This window comes from Parus major, chromosome 1A (genome assembly GCF_001522545.3).
Source record: "Parus major isolate Abel chromosome 1A, Parus_major1.1, whole genome shotgun sequence".
Taxonomy (NCBI): Eukaryota; Metazoa; Chordata; class Aves; order Passeriformes; family Paridae; genus Parus; species Parus major.
Window position 1 is genome coordinate 9355008 of NC_031773.1, and position 18683 is coordinate 9373690.

The window sequence follows — 18683 nt, forward strand, 5'->3', positions numbered from 1 at the left end:
TTTTCCAAGTATATGCAAGTAAGACAAAATTTAAAATACTGCTGTGTTGGGAATGAAGGTTTTAAGCAGGAGAATATGTATGTAAATTTGAAAATTATTTTCCATTTTTCTTCTGGTCTGACTTATACAATTGTCTGATTAATGGTGTATAGCATTTGCTAAACAGCACTTGTCTTTAATAATTTGGATTACTGATGGAAAGGAAGAGTTTTCTTCTTAATGTTGCACTATCATTCTACTTTTTTGTCTCAACACTCTTTTTTCAGATTGCTATCGTGGCAATGGCAAGAGTTATATGGGGAATCTGTCCAAGACAAGATTTGGGCTAACTTGCTCCACATGGGACAAAAATATTGAAGACTTGCGTAGGTGTGTACATATTAAACAGAAAGAGATGGTTCAGTGAGTCCTGAATAAATACTGCCTCCAGATGGCAACTCTTTTTCATCTGCATTGATTTTAAAGTAGCCCCTTATGCCCTGGAGCTTTTAATATCTTTGTTTTCCTAATCTTTATTTTTATCTTCTTCTTTTTTTCCTTCATGTTTAAATATATTGCACAACATAACTTTGTTTTGGGCTAACCACTAATTGCGGGCTTTGGGATGTTTCTTAATGTTTAGTTTACTGGCCTATTTTACCCCATTCTAGTCCTTGAAACTTTGGTACAATGAGAGGATATCAGAAATGAGAGGAAATGGTCTCATCAGCCTCGTCTCATAGCTCATGCTGCTTCAAGGAGGAGGTTGAACTTGAAACCACCTAATGTTCCTTTCAGCCTGAAATTGACTCTTTAGTCTACAATCTAGTGACATTGGTGTCAAATGCCAATAAACAGACCAGCAATTTCCATTGTTCATCATTACTTTGGCTTCATATTCAAGTAGTAGAAATGGCAAGTTAATTTATTTATTGAAGTAAAATGAATTATCAGGAGAGATTCATAAAATGTTTTGCTATGTATCACACACTAGTGGCTGTGATGAAAATAATATCTCCATTTTCCTTTAGTTTCTGAAGCTGATGCAAATGTGTCACTATTAGCTTTGGTACTTGTTTTAGATTCACAATGCTGAACATATAAGCCATTTTCCTTTGGAAGGGCTGTGTGAGTCAGGAAGTCAGCCTTTGGGGAGGCTATGTTGCAAAAGACTTCAGTGGCCCTGTCTGCTACCATCACCTGGAACGCGTGTTTCTTCCCACAGATGGTGAGAGAGGGGACACATGTTCCAGTGTGCTGTCCATGTAAGGGCAGCAGAGGTTTAAATTCATGCTTTATGAGAAGCATGATAAGTCTTAGTTTGCTGTGAGTGAGGCAATATAAACCTACTGGATACTTGATGCAATTGCATTGATCTAATAGAGCACAGATCAGCCTTTTGTTTCTTACTCCCACACATTTTCCACCTGGGAACTTCTTTGGGGAGTTTTCTGTCTCACTCCAAGTTTCTCTGGTTATGGATGTTCTAATGGCAGCGTGTATGGCTGGTTATGAACCGAAGGAGTGGTACAGCTGTACAGCTAAGTAAGCTTGTATCCTTGTATCTGACAAGCCAAAAATAAACATCTTCCTCCACTTCAGATTTTGGCCTCAAAATTTCACCTCTAAAGTGCTTCGCATAGGCTTGCGACTTAGTGATCTATCACTGAAGTTTGTCTGAGCCATTCATCTTTCTCCTTGCCTGCTGCTCATCCTTTCTAACTTTCTTAGTCTGCCTTTCTTTTGCCTTTGATTCAGCATTGTAGATTCAATGCTCCCCTGTGCTGTTAACCTGCAGGAGAAGGTACCTGTGCTCCCCAGAGAGGCCTGCAGATTTGCTGAGGGCATCACAGGCACTCTTCTAATCAGTATAATGATCCCTCCTGAGGGTATCTAGAGATTTTAGCTTGAGTGGGAGATCTGGAAGTCTCCCAGCTGCCCAGTGGACACAGTGCTTAAAATACTAACCAGAGGAAAGTTGGACCCAGATCCAGAAAATACTTGGGTCTCATCTTCCCTTTGATTTTAACCAGCCCTAAACCCTGACCTGTAGGCTTCTCAATCAGCTAATAATACAATGTGGAGCAAAGCAACATTTAACCTTTGAAAAATTGGGCTATAGTATAAAGCTTTTCAACACTTTGAATTTTTTTTTCCCTGTAGGCATATACAAATATTCAGAGAACCAGATGTTAGTAAACTGAAGAAAAACTATTGCCGCAATCCAGATGATGATTTTCACGGTCCCTGGTGTTACACAGATGATCCTCTTGTTCCCTGGGATTACTGCCCTATTTCTCGATGTGAGTACTCGGTACGCCGCTGGCGTTGTCGGCTGTGCAGTCCCAGTGAAGGCACGGTGTCACATGCCTATGCACACCTTCCTGCTGGCACTTGTGGCAGCAGAAATGTGTGATTCTATCAGGAATCAATTGTGCGTGACTGAGAAGGAGCAGACAGAAGCTGCTTGTGCAACATATGAACAAGGGGTTCTTTTCCTTGACCAGCTTGGAGATTTCAAGACTTATTTATGCAGCAGGAGCACAAAGGGGCTATTACAGATGGTCAAACATTTTCCAACAGATCTAGCTATTGAATGAGGGCTGGATGGAGACAAAGAATTGTCTAGTGGTCAGAATGCTGGCTGTGGCCTCAAGAAACCCAGGAAGAGTTATCTTCTGGTCTAAAAGCTTCAGAGACTCTTTGTGTGATGTCTTTGTAATGTTAGGATAACTCACTATATATATGCTGAAGTGTATATGTGCTGTAAAGATTAGATTTTGCTTTTGGATGTTTATGAGATGATTTAACTCCTGGCAAGAATTAGAAAAATCATGCCTCTGAAGCTGAATGTTTAAATCTAAATAGCTTAAATAAACAGAATTAAGAATCCTAGGGAATTCAGCAATAAACTGATGACAAGTAGAAAAAGATAGTTTTATGCTGAAAAATGTGCAATTCACATTTATGTTCAAAATCTTTCTCTTCAATTCTTATTTCTGAGTTACTTTGCTGTATGTCCTGGGAGAACACTTAAATGGTAAATCAGACTTTTGAATGCATGTCTGTGATCTCTAGAGGTTAAGGATAATGTTACACTCATTCCTAGCGGCAATCTGCTGCATTTCCTCACAGCCCAAGCTCCAGCATCTCTAAAAAGTGGTATTTGAAGTCTCAGGTGATATTTTGGCATCTATGTGAAGAGTAAACAAAACTGTGAAAAAGGTTATTTGTGTAAATATAAATTAAGAATAACAGCAGAAGAAATATACTTTTTATTCACGTATTCTGAGTTCATTATTTGGATCTGTGAATTCCTAAGGATGTATTCTCAGCAAACATGTGTAGGGTATCCAGAATTGGTGTGTAGTACATTTCTGCAATAAACACCAGAGAGGGAATATGCCAGTTTTACAATTGTAACTCATATGGACCAGCATTACAATATTATATAAATATATATGCACATACATACAGTCATACATAGAAACACATGCAGGTATGCACACAAATGCATACACATATACACACATATTTATGCTGTTGTGTATAAATGCACATAAGAATTTAACTGTGGGTATAACTGTATGAATATATATATGAATATACCTATATATGTGTGTGTGTGTGTATACACACACATATTTTCTTAATGATGGAAATCTAATTGGATGAGACTTTGAATTTTCCTTGTGCAAGTTTTCAGCAGTTTCCCCTGTACCTCTAGGTCATAATGCTGGGTCACTCTGTATGTGTCACTGAAGGTAAACATTTAGAAACAAGTTTAAGCAAATTTGTTGGAACTATTTTTTGAATTGGACTAGATGGAAGAGCTGAACCAAATTTACGGGAAAATGTGTTGATATGAAAAAGTTTTTGCTGACAGGAACATAAAATGTCTCTCAAAGTTTTTTAAGGAGTTGAGAATTACTTTCAGTCTTCTTTGGAATTAATCACATGACTTCTAAAGTTCCCTAAAGCTTATATAAAAGTGATAACTTTATTTTTCAGCATTTGCTTGTTTGACATTCCTGTTACAAAATGTTTATTTCTTATTTCATTCTATTGGAATACAATTTTGCCCTTTTGTTAAGCCTTACTGAACACTGATTTTACAGTGTATTGAAAAAATCATTGAAGTTTAAAAATTTGGGAGCCATTAAAGTTAATGATATGACACTTGCTGTTGAGTTTTATTAATTTTTAAATATATTTTAATTTTATATTATGGCTATTTTATGTGTCTGTCTAGGTGAAGGTGATACAACTCCCACTACAACCAGCTTCGATGGTAAGTAAGTTTGTGTATGAACAGTGCATGACTATCTTCTCAATCTAGACATTTTTTTCCAATTGGGAAACAAAAATAGATTATTTAAGCTTATAAAAAACCCCACCATATAGACTGAGCAAAATTAATTTTATAAGACAAAAATGGGGAATAGCTTTATTATATACTCTTTGTCTATTTTCACTGTCATGTTTTGCCAGTGGTGTGAATTGGTAATGAGTGTCAATGTTTGGTTTTTAAGTATGTAAATCTCAAGAAACTATTTAAATTTATGTATTTTATATTCCCTATGGATATTTAAATAGATCTACTCAGCTGTACTGAAGTAGTTTTGATGGCCTAGAAATACATTCAATTAGCATAGGAAAGCTAATATATAAGAAATATTGACCTTCCTGTGGTTCTTATATGCAACTGTGATGGTTTCCTACCACTGTTTTTAGTAAAATATGATCTCTGGACCTGCTTTCAGATACTGCCATTCCTTGTGCCTCAACAAAACATTTGAGAGTTGTAAATGGAATCCCAACACAAACTAACGAAGGATGGGTGGTTAGTTTGACATACAGGTAACTATCACTTTAATTAGAAGGACAATACAATTACTAGAATATTCATTTTAGAACTGTAGAAAATAGTGACCATAATAAGAATATTTCTACATTAAAGTTAAGTTCTGTGAAAGCAGAGAATAACATTCCTCTAATGTCAGGTGATGCCATAGTATTCACTCTGCTAGTGAAATACTTTATATGTTCATTATCACTAACTTATACACATGAACCTGCACAGCAATCATAATAATAATAAAAAAATAATAATTTCTATTAGCTACTGCAGGCCTTTTCATAACATTGGCTTCACATTCAGCATTAAACTGTTTGTTTTAGAGACTGTTAGAAAAAAATGAATTTCAGATCCATATTTTCACTTTGATGGCAGAGCCTTTAATTGTGAATGTAGGATTCAGGATTTACACCTGTGCCAAATTAAGCTTTTCCCTATGTCATTGCATAGGGGATTAAAATTTATTTTAATTGCAGTTAATATTTATTTGGCAATAAAAAAAAAAGTAGGAGCTATAAGGAAATGCTTTTCATTCTGTGAAACAAGACCCTAACATGCACAACTTGTGTATAACACACATATTACATTATGGCAGATCTTTACTGCAGCATAAAGGCCAGAACACAGAATGGTTGTTTCCTATGTTCTTTACTCTGGTTCATAACTCATCAGCTGGAAGTGTGAGTCATTAGTTTATAACAGGAATCTCATGCATTGGCCCTGGATATTCTATCATGAAAAAAAACCCAAACAAACCAAAAAAACCAAAATAAGGTCTTTTGTTGGCTGGACCAGACTAATTTCAATTCTATTAGCTTATGATTCATCATCTGTTTTAAAACTATGTTGTAAAAGAGGTATTAAATGAAAAATGGGAGTAAAGATAAAAAAATATATTCTCTACATCTCTTCATTGCTAGAGAAGTTCAGGGCGGGGGGTTCTACCCATCCCTGGTAACCTTTGCATTTTCTGAGTTCCATCAGATCTCGACCTTTTTGGGAGTGCATTGGATGCTTTAGGGCGACTTTTCTAGAGGAATATCACTAAATTCCTAGATAAGTAACCAAACAGGTGGGCTAAATCACTCCCTGGAAAAGTTTATCTTTGTACTGTTTTAAAAGAAGCCACGATACTTGATGAACTTTTAGGCAGGTAAGGTGAATCACATCTCTGTGCCTATAATTTAAATAGCTATTTTTAGGATAGTTGAACCTGGATTTTCTGATATGCAATAAAATTCTATGAAACATGAGTACCTAAATGATTGCAGATCCTCCTATGAATAGGCGATTCTTGGAATACTCCAGCAGCAAAATGTATCTTGAAGTATTACATGTAGGCATAAAAATGTGGTTTTATTTTGCATTGTTACCAAGGAAGCAAATAGAACATTGTCAGAAACAAAAATCTTAATAACTTCTGACCTTTCTGCAAGAAAGCTTAACTGTACACTCCAAAATGGAACTGCTTTGTCTGAATGGTGAAGGTCCAGTGAAACTTAGAAACTACTAAGTATTTGGTAACCAAAACTCACCTCTAAATCTTAAACTGATCAATGAAATTGTCTTGTATTTCCAACTGAGATTCTGTAACCAAGTGTATTTAAATGTATTTAAATGGATTTCATCTGTTTCATGGAACCAGCTCTAATTTTTCCCCACACTTAAATGAGGAATTTACCTTTCTATGTGTACTATTGAGTCTTCAAATGCAGATAATGAAATTCAGTATAAGATAATAAGTTATGCAAACATAACATGGAAGAACATAGTTATATTCCTGTGATATTTTTATAATAAAACAAGCTAGAACCTACATGTAGAAGACTCCAGTCTTTTGGACCAGATATTTTTCTCCTCAAACAAAATATGATTAAAAAATAATAAAAGTCAAAGCTCTGTGTTATCTTGCTGTCTGTGAACTCCACAGATAATCTATTATCCATCCAGTAGCTCTTTGCAAAGCTTTGAACATTTGTGTGATTTGAATTTATAAATTTTGAGATTTTAAGTTTTTCCCAAATTGCTGACAATTCTGACTCACTTTCCAGAGAGCTACAGAAAATAAATGTGATTTTGGAGGCACAGAGAAGGAAACTAATTAATTTACATTCCACAGTATTTTTTTTTTAAGAACTGTCATGCCTAATTGCTTTAATTTTACTTGATATATTATGCTTCAGGTTTTCTATAATCACATGTAGGATGTCATACACTGCAGATTGTTTCCAACTGAAGTATGTGGGGACACAAATCTCCTAGGGCTTGTAATCAAATAGGAACTCTCCACCTTGAGGTCAATGCTTTGAATAATACTTACATGAGTAATGACCAAATGTTGTTTACATCTGGTGGCAGTTTGGGGACTTGCTTGAAAGTTTCAGTCCAGTTCCTCTTACAAAGAATTGACCCTTTTATTAAAAAAAAAAAAGTAAATTAGGTGTCTTATTTCAAATTCAGCTTTGAAACCACTAAATGAACAAGGTAACTGAACTTGTCTTTCTGATTTTTGCACATTGGAGTAAAGCTCTGCAATGTTATGTTACTGTAAGTGTTGAAACTGTAGAGCAAAGGGACAGAGACAAGTTTCCATATGTTTTCAGTCTGCCACTTTTCACCAGCAAATGTGTGGGGAGCAAAACACTAAACTTTTTGACTATGTAGAAACTACTACTGGTTCTGGGTTTTATTTTAACCTTTTTTCTTTTCTTTTTCCCACCAGGAATAAGCATATCTGTGGTGGTACTCTAATAAAAGAAGAGTGGGTTCTTACAGCAAGGCAGTGTTTCCCTTCTCGGTACAGTAGTCTGTAACTTTGCAGTATTAAAATACATCTATTTTCAGGAATTTATCAGCACAACTCTTCTTCAACTTGAATGCAGCAGTTTTTCCTCCTGTTTGGCTTTAACACTGCTTTTCTGATATAAAAGGCCTGTGGGACCTTGATATTTTCTGTTATTATTGCTATAAATCTAAATAGCTCTGGCTATTTTACATAGAAGCATAAATAGATTTTCCAAGTGTTGCGGTTAGACAATTGCCTCTTTATGAGAATAATCTCATGCTTCTGCTTAACTGGACAAAATAAAATAGAAAACTTGGGTAAATCTAAAAAAGTTCAAAGGTTCATACTGTCCAATGATTTAAATGTTTGGATACTATTATGAAAAAAAAATAGATTTTAGTAACAGTTAAAGATAAAATTATGTAATGGCTTCAGGCCAAAATCTTACATCCAAGCATGTTGATTTTGGAATAGCAGTTGGCAGCATGAAGCCATTTCTGCTAAGGAGCGTCAGTTAAGATTTTCCAGCATAATCATATTAAGCAGAGTTTTTTAGTTATTTTATTACAGTCAAAAAAATCATAACCAACTTTGCCTCATTTAGGTACAAGGATTTGAAAGACTACAAAGCCTGGCTTGGAGTCCATAACATCAAGGGAAAGGGAGAGGAGAAGCGTAGACAGGTCCGGAATATCTCCCAGTTGGTATATGGCCCCGCAGGGTCAGATTTGGTCTTGCTGAAACTTAGCAGGTTAGTAGAGGTGATTGTGAATTTTGAGAATTTCATCTGCTGGGTGAGAGTCTTCCTAAATGGGATTTGGAATTTCATTGCTCTACTATCTCCAGTACTACAGATGCTGTCTCCATGGGGTAAACTTCCAACTGAAAGGAATTTTGACTTGGTATACACAGAAATACAGGTCCATCGACATTACTCAGAAAACAGATGATACTCCTGTGAAATCATACTGACATTATTCTTCCTGTTAACCATGTTTAGGTTTGTTGGGAAATTTAAAGAAAGCCCACAAAGTACCCACATGGACTAGTATATGGTTTTAATTTATAGAATAAGCACCAGATTGTAGCTGAAATCCTTGTGTATATACAAGCTCTCAAAATTTCTCCATATTAACAAACCTATATATCCAAATGAAATGCCATCACTGCTTACTTTTAAGAATAAAACCCAAGTTAAATATGCTGTGGTGACAGCATTTCAAGAATTTTTTGACAGTTGGCAGCTGTAGTACAAAAAATAGGTAGAAGAATCCATCATATTCTTCAAAGACAGAAAATGAAAGGAAAAGAATTGGCACAGATTTTAATTGCGGTGGTCTATAATAAACTTAATGTAATTTTAAAAATACATTTTAGAAAGTTAAGTAAAATCCATTATATCTATTACTTTTTTCCTCTTTTCAGACCTGCTATATTGACAAATTTTGTAGAAATAATCCGACTGCCCATTTCTGGATGTACCATTCCAGAGAAGACCAGCTGCAGTGTTTATGGATGGGGATACACTGGATGTAAGAAACTATTTTTAAAAACTAAATGAATACGTTGAGAACTTACTTCCTCTTGTCATTATAGGTGAGGCTGCGGGTATTGCCTGATGCCATGGTTGTCCAACACTTCTTGTTCAAAAATAGAGTTGTTGTTTTCTTTTCTAATTTTGTCAATCTCTGAGCCTTTTATCCAAGTTAATTTAATATTAAATATTTTCCACTAGTCTCTCTTTTTTGTTGTTGTTGTCGTTTAAGGAACAGGCATAATGATTCAAGCATTTCAAGGAGTGAATTAGAGAAAAATACCAATCTACATGTTAAATAAAATAGCAAAATTGATTTACAGAATGTTAGCAGGGTTTTTTGACAAATCTTTGTTCATCTACTTGAACAGTCTCTTTCTGTAATCCAAAGCAGGTCCCTGTGGAAAAACTAATACAGAAACATGTAATCAAAGACTTTATTAACATGCACAATAACAGTGAACTAGGGATGCACAGGCAACCCTAAGTCTGGCATTTCCTAACTTTTGAGTACTTGACTTTGCAACCATTCTAATGTTTATTAAACACAGTTTTGTGTGAAGAAAATACAAATATGTGGGAGAACAGACATTTATTTAGTCTAGTAAATGCTATATCTGGCTAATTATGTGTTGATAAAAAGTTAATAGCTGCCAGTTGACAATAATTACTCCAATATTTACTGTGCTCAAATGTTGTTTTGCCACAGACCCTGAGTAAGCAGCACTAATATGCTCACACTGTCCTGGAAGCAGAGCAGAAGCTGGGCTGGAATTCTGAGACTGTCTTCCTCGTAGCCACTGCTCTGCCATTTCTTTGTGGGTGGCAATTAATCTGTACCAGCCCTCTCCCAAATGACTGCTTTGATGTTCCCAGCATGTCCATATTAGCCATCCTCTGGGGCATGGGCTGTCTGGGGGACAGGGACATCAGGCTGGAGCACAGTACAGCATCACAGGAAAGCTTAGCTTAAGAGAACTGATAAGGAATTTGCAATGTTCTGGAGTTATGTAATACAGTAAATACATAACATCTGTCATCCAAGGACTTTGTACTATATTTTTTGCACTACTTATTATAATCCTCACAGAATCCTGGCCAGGGAAGGAAGAAGTGTTACATCCATTTTTATTTTTTTTCAAGAAAACAGGATAATAAGTCAGTGAAGGGCAAGCTTGGCATTTTCTTTTGATGGCTGTGCTGAGAATAGGCAGGTCCAGACCCTTTATTTATCTTTACAGCTTGTAGAGGCTTGTCTTTCGACATGTAGAACAAGAGTAAGCTCCACAGGGCTCCTGCTTCCTGACCTTCACACTGGTGAATGGAGATTGCACAAGGCTGTGGCTCTGCCCTTGCAGGCACAAAGTCATTCAGGGTAGCTGAGCCAGCACAGAATGAGAAAAACTCCACTCTGCTAGTGTTTTTCAAGTCACACGTCCTTCCCTAGGCCATGGCTGGCACTGTTACACATTAACTCATGTTTAATCCTCCCTCCACTGATGGGAGTGATAACAATTTCAGGCTCTTTTTCTGATTTCTTTGGTGACTGGGCAAGCTGGTGGCGTGCTGTAGAGGAAGCCCAGTTAACCTGTTCTTTATCCTAGTACCAAAAACTTATCCAGATATTTTCAGAGAAATGAACAGACATGAAAACCAAACATCTGGAAGATCCCATTAGCAAAAAATACAAGAAATCAAAAATACTAAACCATGATAGCAGCAGTGATAGACAAAAAATATGAGTTTCGGAGAGAAAGTACAATAACTGAAATTACATTAATAAGTTTATCTAGACTGTATCTTGAAACACTTTTTCCCCTAAAATACAATAATTTATTTTTTTTAAATTTTCTTTTCAATTGTAGTAGTTAACTATGATGGCCTCCTCCAAGTAGCAAACCTGTTTATTTTGGGAAATGAGAAATGCAACCAATATCTCAAAGGGAAGATTACTGTGAATGAGTCTGAAATCTGTGCTGTGGCTGAAACCATAGGTGCTGGGCCTTGTGAGGTAAATATTGCGTTTCCTAATATATTTTGGACCCTGGCTGTTTCTTTCCCCAAAAAATTAATTACTGGAGGTTCTATATAATTATTCTCATTGCACTAATATTTTGCACTGGAAAATGATTAGTGTTACAAAATGATTAGTGTTTTATTTTATGTCAGAGTGCAGAAATTGATTTCACTGCGATATCACACCATTGAAAGATTTACAGGAATCATATACTAAATATACTCATATAGTAAAACACTTCACTAGACTGAGACAAACTTGTGTTCTGTATACTAAGGACAAAAGTGGACTCTCTGGTGTCAATACCTGTGTATTTTGATTGAGTAGAAATCAAAGGCTGGAGCAAGTTTACTTCCTTATTTAGATGAGGCATTGCATGCAAAATGCATAACAGTCAGTACTCAACAGAGCTGATAAAATTATAAAGGAAAGATCCAAAAATGTACTGAGGTTTTTACAAGTCAGAAGGCTGGAGCATTTTTGGTCTCCTGAGTCTGAGCACCATATTGGACAGAAGAACTATTTCAGTGGTCGTGTAGTTTGGTACAGTTGATTTGATTAGCATTGGTTTTGATGATGGAGAAAAGACATTTGAGGAGAAGAGCTGTAAATAATTTATTACAGGAAAATACAATTTTTATTTTTTTTAATTTTATTTTTGGAAAATCTGACTGCGGATATCTAGAAAGAGGGAAGACAGGAATATTATTAAGTATTTATTATCTGGAATATAACTGTTGATTTCCTAACACCAATGTTAACCATGTAGTAAAATTTTCTCTACCCAAGGCTAGTACCAAACTAGGAGGAACAGAGGTCATCTTCATAAAGCTGGGGCCTCTTCCTTTTGTTATTAATATTCCATGGGATCATTTCTTATTGCAAAGTATTTTCTTCAAAATAAAATATTTAATTGTAAATGAGGTCTTAGACTTGTCAAGGCTTATAAATGAAACATCTGCATGGAAGTCTGCTGGGGATCCTGCGCTTTGTTTTCCCCTGCAAGAAGAAATGGAATGAATTAATATTAGCAATCAGTCTTAATCACTGAGCAGTTTCCTGCTCCCTAAGTTCTCCTTTGAAGCTACTTTCCTCAGCAGAGAACAGGCAGAGGAACAAAATCAGATTGGCAGGTAAAACTCCACTCCTGAAAGTGTTGTATGAGCCACTCTGATGGCATTGACATAGTTCATTGATCATGTGGGAACTAGTCTGCTGTCAGTCAGAAAAAATCCCAAACCAAATAAAGGTCAAGCATTGTTGTTTCTCTGGTGATCCAGGGAGAATGAAATGCTAATTGTCAGCTTTCATTTTTTGAAACAATGGCTCACTATCTGATATAAACATTTGCTGTCTAGTTTTGCAGCAGATTTCCTCAGTCCAGTCTACCTTTAGCCTGGGTAGAAAATGCAGCATCTGTGTTCAAGTCCCAGATCTATGTGATTGTATCTAACTCTGATCTTGGTGTGTCATACTCCAAATTTTCATAGAATAGGTGTCTCATAGCTGTCTCATTCATTCAGAATAACAAAAAATATAAGTTTAAAAAATTATGTCTTAAAATAATGCTTAAAAATATTACCTTTTATTATGGTTATTATCCCCTCCCCCCGCCTTTTAGTACATACAGATTGTCATCCTAGGGCCTTGCAAGAGATTGACTGAAAGGAAGATACTAACCTGACTTTGTCAGCAGTGTTTGATGCAAAGCCTGTCATCATAACAAAGATGTTTATCTGTCAACTCAAATTCTGTTCATCTGGTTTATATTCACAGAAAAAAATTATTAGGCTTGCAGGTAGCTGAAAGAGGTGAATTAAATCTGGTAGTCTGAAGTCACTAGAATGACATCTAAAGACGGATTATAGAGCTTAATTTGCACAGAAAGGAACAAAAAAGTCAGAGACTAACTCTGACATTGTTTCTCATAAGTTCTGGTTATGAAAGAAAAGAGACTGGAAGTTGGTTTATGTCCTGTGGCAGGAACACTATTGCCTGGTGCATCCTGCCAGCCCAAAAGAAACCATTCAGTAGTAGAGAGGTGAGAACCGTGTCTTGAAGCATTTTGAGAAGTGACACTCATGCTGTTTATTTTTTCCTAGCGAGATTATGGTGGTCCTTTGGTCTGTGAACAAAACAGGTTGAAGATAGTAATTGGTGTCATTGTTCCTGGCCGAGGATGTGCCATTCGAAATCGTCCTGGAATCTTTGTTCGTGTCTCTTATTACTCCCGGTGGATACACAAGATTATGATGACCTACAGAAAACCCTGAAAAAGTCAACAACTCCCACTGAAAGATTTTGGACAGCATGTAATTAATGTACAATGTAAAGATCAACAATTTTTTAAGTACTTGATAGTCAAGTTTGTTGAGCTTCTTTTAATATTTATGGGTGTTTTTGGTGTTTTTGTCTATCAGTGTTGTTTTATAATGTTGGAGTGACTTACAGTATATGCAAGTATGGTGACATATCTCCTGAAGAAACTTGAATGGATAAACAATTTTGCTAAGACATTACTGGACGATAAATGGTTTTGTAGAAATAGAACAAATGACCTCCTTAAAGCTGCTCTTCAGATTATTTTAGAAGGAGAAACAAATTATAGTTCTACTTAACACAGCTTATTCTTTCTATGAGCCATATATTTCTCTTCATATATAACAAAAGCCCTACTGAGAGATATATGCATCTGTCAAGGACAGCATTTACGATCATATTTCTCTTTTCCCCTTCTGAGAGGTCCAAGATTTCAGTATTTTGTTAAAAAATAATATCTTTGGTAAGTAATCTTTTCATTATTGATGGGCTTTGACAAGCCTGCTGTAAGCAGAATTCTCACAGAAGTCACTACCATGTTGTTTTACACAGCGCTTACAGACTTCAGTTCTGCACTTGGTTCCTTCACTGTATATATCTAACAGATATCTCAAACCCCATTTTGGTTAGCAAGCTATTGATAATTTCTTCAAAGTCTGACCCAGAAATAACTGTGGATTTGCAATGCAAAAGACAGCATATCATGCAATTTCAAAAAGTAATCCTGATTAGCTGTTGGAATACTTTAGGCATTAAAAGAAATTTAAATCAAATATGCCCAATTTTTTCTAAACAGAGAAGTATTAAAAATTCATTTGGTTCTGGTTATTTCATGAAATTCTGAATTTATATCAAGAAAAAGAACAGTTGAATCTAGCACCTGGCTGAGAGATTTAAGACTGGAAAAAGTAAGTTATACATTAATAGTTTTTTCAGAGACTTGAGAAATTTAATAAAACCTTAACTAGATTTGGACAAAATTCTGTCCTTTGTATAATTCCTTTCAGGATAATAAAACAATTGCAGAGATTGATATGATCTTGTATTTAATATGGACAACATCACTGATAGTTTAGTTGCTTGTTTCCTGCCTATATATAGGACAATCTTTTTCCTTTATGCTCATAGGGAAAGGGAACAAAAAAAATCACAGAAAAGTTCTTGTTCATCTGTAGGTATTTAGTTTTATATCTGGAAATATTGTACAAATATATTGTTATAGGTGGCACTGATTACCCTTTAATTTCTGGAAAATTGATACAACATATATCCAATTGTTATTTTTACTACTGTACATGTAATTGCATAAGTAACAGCACTGTTGCTTCACTTGTGACTGTGTAAATTGTAAATGTTTGCAGTAGTGTTTGGTCTGTGTATCATATCTAACTGCACAGTCATGAGGCTGACACCATGATGTAGACATATAAAAGGACACTTGATGCAGAAGATGCAGAGTTGAATTCTGCCCTGTCACAAAGCAACCACTTCAGGGGAGGTGTCTTGGGAGATAGGCCTCGTCTTGACTCACCAAATTTTCTTCAGCAGTGCACTTTGACTTCAATGGGACTCAAGCATGCTTACATCTGGTGAGCTGGGATGAGTTTCAGCCCTTGCTTAAATGGTTTGTCTTGCTGAGATTTGTGTCACACATGCAGCAGATTCTACTGGCACATAGGAAGAAGTCTTTCAGCTTCTGAAATTCCTCCTGATGTAAATAGTCTCTTTGGACAAGATGTGACTTCTCTGTACAGCAGATTCAAGGTTGTGGATGCTACACAGACAGTCTGTCTCAATCTATTCTGGCCACCTCTGAAGGCTTTATGCTCCCTTTGGCCTCCCTTACTTACCAGGCTTAAAGAGGGCAGGAATTAGCCTGTTGTATTTACACTTAATTATTGTCATGTAGGTGAAGAGTGTATTCATACTAAGTATCATATACTGACCATATCTTATTGAAAGGATTACATTTTTTAAAAAAACTTTTAAGAAACTCCAAGTGAGTTTTGTTCTCAGCCACAAGTAGAACGTGGATAAAATATACAATTCCATGTTCACTCTTTGTATTCTAAAAATTGTTATGTGCTCACTGTATTATATTTGCAGGCATTTTGTTATGTCTATCTAAAAAAATAGAATCCTAAAATATTTTAGTTATAAGCTTCTGCTGTGCAGAAGACTGTGATTTATATATATATATATATATATATATATCACACACACACACACACACACACACACACACACACACATATATGATAAAAATATTTGGTTTTGTTATACAATGTGTAAGGATTTTTACCTGTTTGTTCTGGGCAGTGCCTCAGTAAAATAAATTGTGCAGAGTAGATGCTCCAGAACTTAACAAGTTCGTATGCACTTGCTTACCAGGTACTTTTGCTCTCCCTATCTCAGAATGGAGGGCACCTGAGATCCTGAGGAGCAAGGGAAGAGAAGAATAATGATATGTGGTAATGAATCTGTACTTCATTTATTCCTGTGAATATTTCTTGTTGGTACCAATGGTACCGTACCAGGCAACTGTTATAACGACAGGACTCTCTTAAGAAAGGACACTCTATAGATATTTTTTCATTGTTCTAGTATTTTTATCTCTGTTATAACAGGGGAACCTGATCTAGTGCCCATCTAAATTGCTGAAAAGCCTCTAAATAACTGGGATTTGAACTTTACTTCATAAATGTGATTTTAATCAGATTAGAATAAGAGCTGCAGAACCTAAATTTTTATCTAAGAGTACTCTTAAACTCCACTGAATTTCATTCTTATTCTCCTTGTTGTAACTAATCCTTTATGTCCTAAAGGTGAAATATCTGGATATAAAATTCTGGAACTAAATCCTAAAAGCTGATCTTGTGCAACTGAAGTTAGTCTAACTTAATCATTATTTTCTTTGGGCATTGGAACTGTCTATCACTTCTTCCTCTTATTAAAGAAAACATTTTTCCATTAAAAAAGTTTTTCCCCTATCTCTTTTTCTCTCATAAATCTCATGACCCTCAGAGAAAAACGTAGCTCTGATTGGGAATGTACTGGTCCATATTTTGCTGCTACTGCTGAAATCTCCTTCTCTAGTTTAAGATTAAAATCCTCTGAGGCATTCTGCAATCCCTTCCTGCAGGTAATGCCAATGTACTTGACAGAGCTACTCACTTGAGTCAGAGCTTTTCAGACGAGGGTCCAAATGTATTTCTGGGGGTCAAAATCTACTCAGGCAAAATGTCCCTTGAATTCAGTGAACATGATTGTCAAAAGAGCAGGGCCTAAGAATTGTTCAGTGCTTTTCCACATGGATCCTTGTACACAGATTCTCAGCTCCAAGGCAGCCTCAGCAGGAGCTGAAGCTTTGTCATCATCCTTGTGCAAAGCTAGTTGTAAACCATCTGACCCCCATGGAGACTGTATGAAGCCTATTGGATTGGTTATTTAGCCTTGTGTCCTTATCAATTATTTTCTTCCTCCCTCATGTGCACTGGTATATTACTGTTTTTGAATGTTGGGGCTGCTGGCAGGAACTGACATGGCTTTTCACCTTAAAAGTTTCCAGTGTTCCTTTTTAAACATATCCTTGGGCATTTATGTATGGTGTTTTCTTGCATGGGATCTAACTTCAGGGAGCTGCCTGTGGAGTTTAGTGTATGATAAAAGTATTTTTTTCTTATTTAAGTGGGAAAAATAATGCTCCCATTAAGTACAACTTGCTGAATGCCTAATGAAAAGGGAACACTGTGGTTATAACTTGTAATACAAATTTTCTGTAATTAACATCTTCATTAGTTAATAAAGTTGGTATTTTTGTAACCTTGTTTACTCTTATTATTCTTAATAAAGTATTTTATAAAAAACAACAACTTAATTAGCATTACATTTCTTATTGAAAGAACAAGGTCAGAACCCCACTGCAAGTCTCTCAGTTTCAATTCCAGTGAGGGAATTAATGTGCAAAGTAAGGAGGACTGGTGCTTTAAAGATCCTCTTGTGTCCAATTGCAGAATTAAAAACAAAATGAAAGAAAGAGTTGAATACATGGTGATCTTGTTGAGTCTTCCCAAGACCTTTCTGGAATGATTCCTGCACTGAGAATGGTCTAAGCATATTACAGTGACAGTGTATTTGCAGTGGAAAGGATTTTCTCAAGCTAAACATAAATATTTTCCAGGAGTTCTTAGTTCCTTACAATTTCAGTACGAGAGGCTTTGAATTTTACTTATTTGTATAAATGCACTTTACACTTCTGGAAAGGGCTCCCCTGTCTATCACTTAATACTGCTGATGTACAGAAGATGATACAAAGGAGAGCAATAACTTGAAAGAAACCTTGGTGCTGCTCCTGCCATTAATACCACAACCAGCCAGCAGCTACTAGAAAAGGAAATAAAGCAACACCCTTACTAAGCCCACCAGATCAGTGCCAAGTATTGTCAGACTCCTGCAATATCAGAGCATTCTGGTGAGTTCAAATAAGGGACAGTAAGTTCATTCTTCTTTGTCATTATCCAGCTGAAATGTCAAAGTTGTAAGGATTTCTGGTTACACTGTGATTTTTATGATTTAAATATATATTTGCTCCAGCTATATCCACAGTGAATAATTTTTCAAATAATATCATACGCAGACTGTCTGAAGTCTTGTTCTGAGGTTTTCAATGGCAAACATCATCTTTTTTTTTTTTTGTTTCCCAAAAATATGGTTTTCTAATCAATCTGTAAAATCAATGGATTTTATCAGGAATTCCTGAAATCAGTGTGAAGCTTACAATAACTTCAACCATGCAGGAGTGCTTCCAAAGTTCTAAAAATCTATAAACACTCCATATGTCAAAACAATACTTTGCTATAGTTTTACATTCAGTTTTCAGTATGTTCAGGTGACCTGTGTGTCTTCTGGGAGTCATGAGAATTAACTGCTTGTACAGAAATTTGCACCACAAAGATCTCTAAAGGGATGTAGCCTTCATATTACATTCTGTTGTGGCTTTATCTTTTGTAGCTGCAGGAACACTAATCTGCAGATGATAAATGATGGAAACCCACACTGATGCTCACTGCTTGTGTTCTGCTCTGTGTTATTTAAAAAGCCTCATGTAAACAGAGCAGGCCATTTAGTAGGGTTCAGTTGTGTATCTACTCTTCCTACAAAAGCACTGATTTCTGGACAGCTATGCTCCAAT

At 35.9% G+C, this 18683-nt stretch overlaps 1 protein-coding gene across 2 annotated transcripts in view; it reads left to right on the forward strand.

The window, feature by feature from the left end:
- The window catches only part of HGF (hepatocyte growth factor), a 57378-nt gene extending 40017 nt beyond the window's left edge, over positions 1–17361 (forward strand). For both annotated transcript variants that reach the window (XM_015629534.3, XM_015629535.3), the window contains exons 10-18: positions 267–369; positions 2143–2282; positions 4232–4270; positions 4743–4839; positions 7560–7634; positions 8227–8373; positions 9048–9154; positions 11022–11167; positions 13276–17361. In XM_015629534.3, the coding sequence (XP_015485020.1) occupies positions 267–369; positions 2143–2282; positions 4232–4270; positions 4743–4839; positions 7560–7634; positions 8227–8373; positions 9048–9154; positions 11022–11167; positions 13276–13446 (1025 nt within the window). In that variant the 3' untranslated portion in view covers positions 13447–17361. The remainder of the gene's footprint in view (positions 1–266; positions 370–2142; positions 2283–4231; positions 4271–4742; positions 4840–7559; positions 7635–8226; positions 8374–9047; positions 9155–11021; positions 11168–13275) is intronic.
- Positions 17362–18683: the final 1322 nt, after the last annotated feature.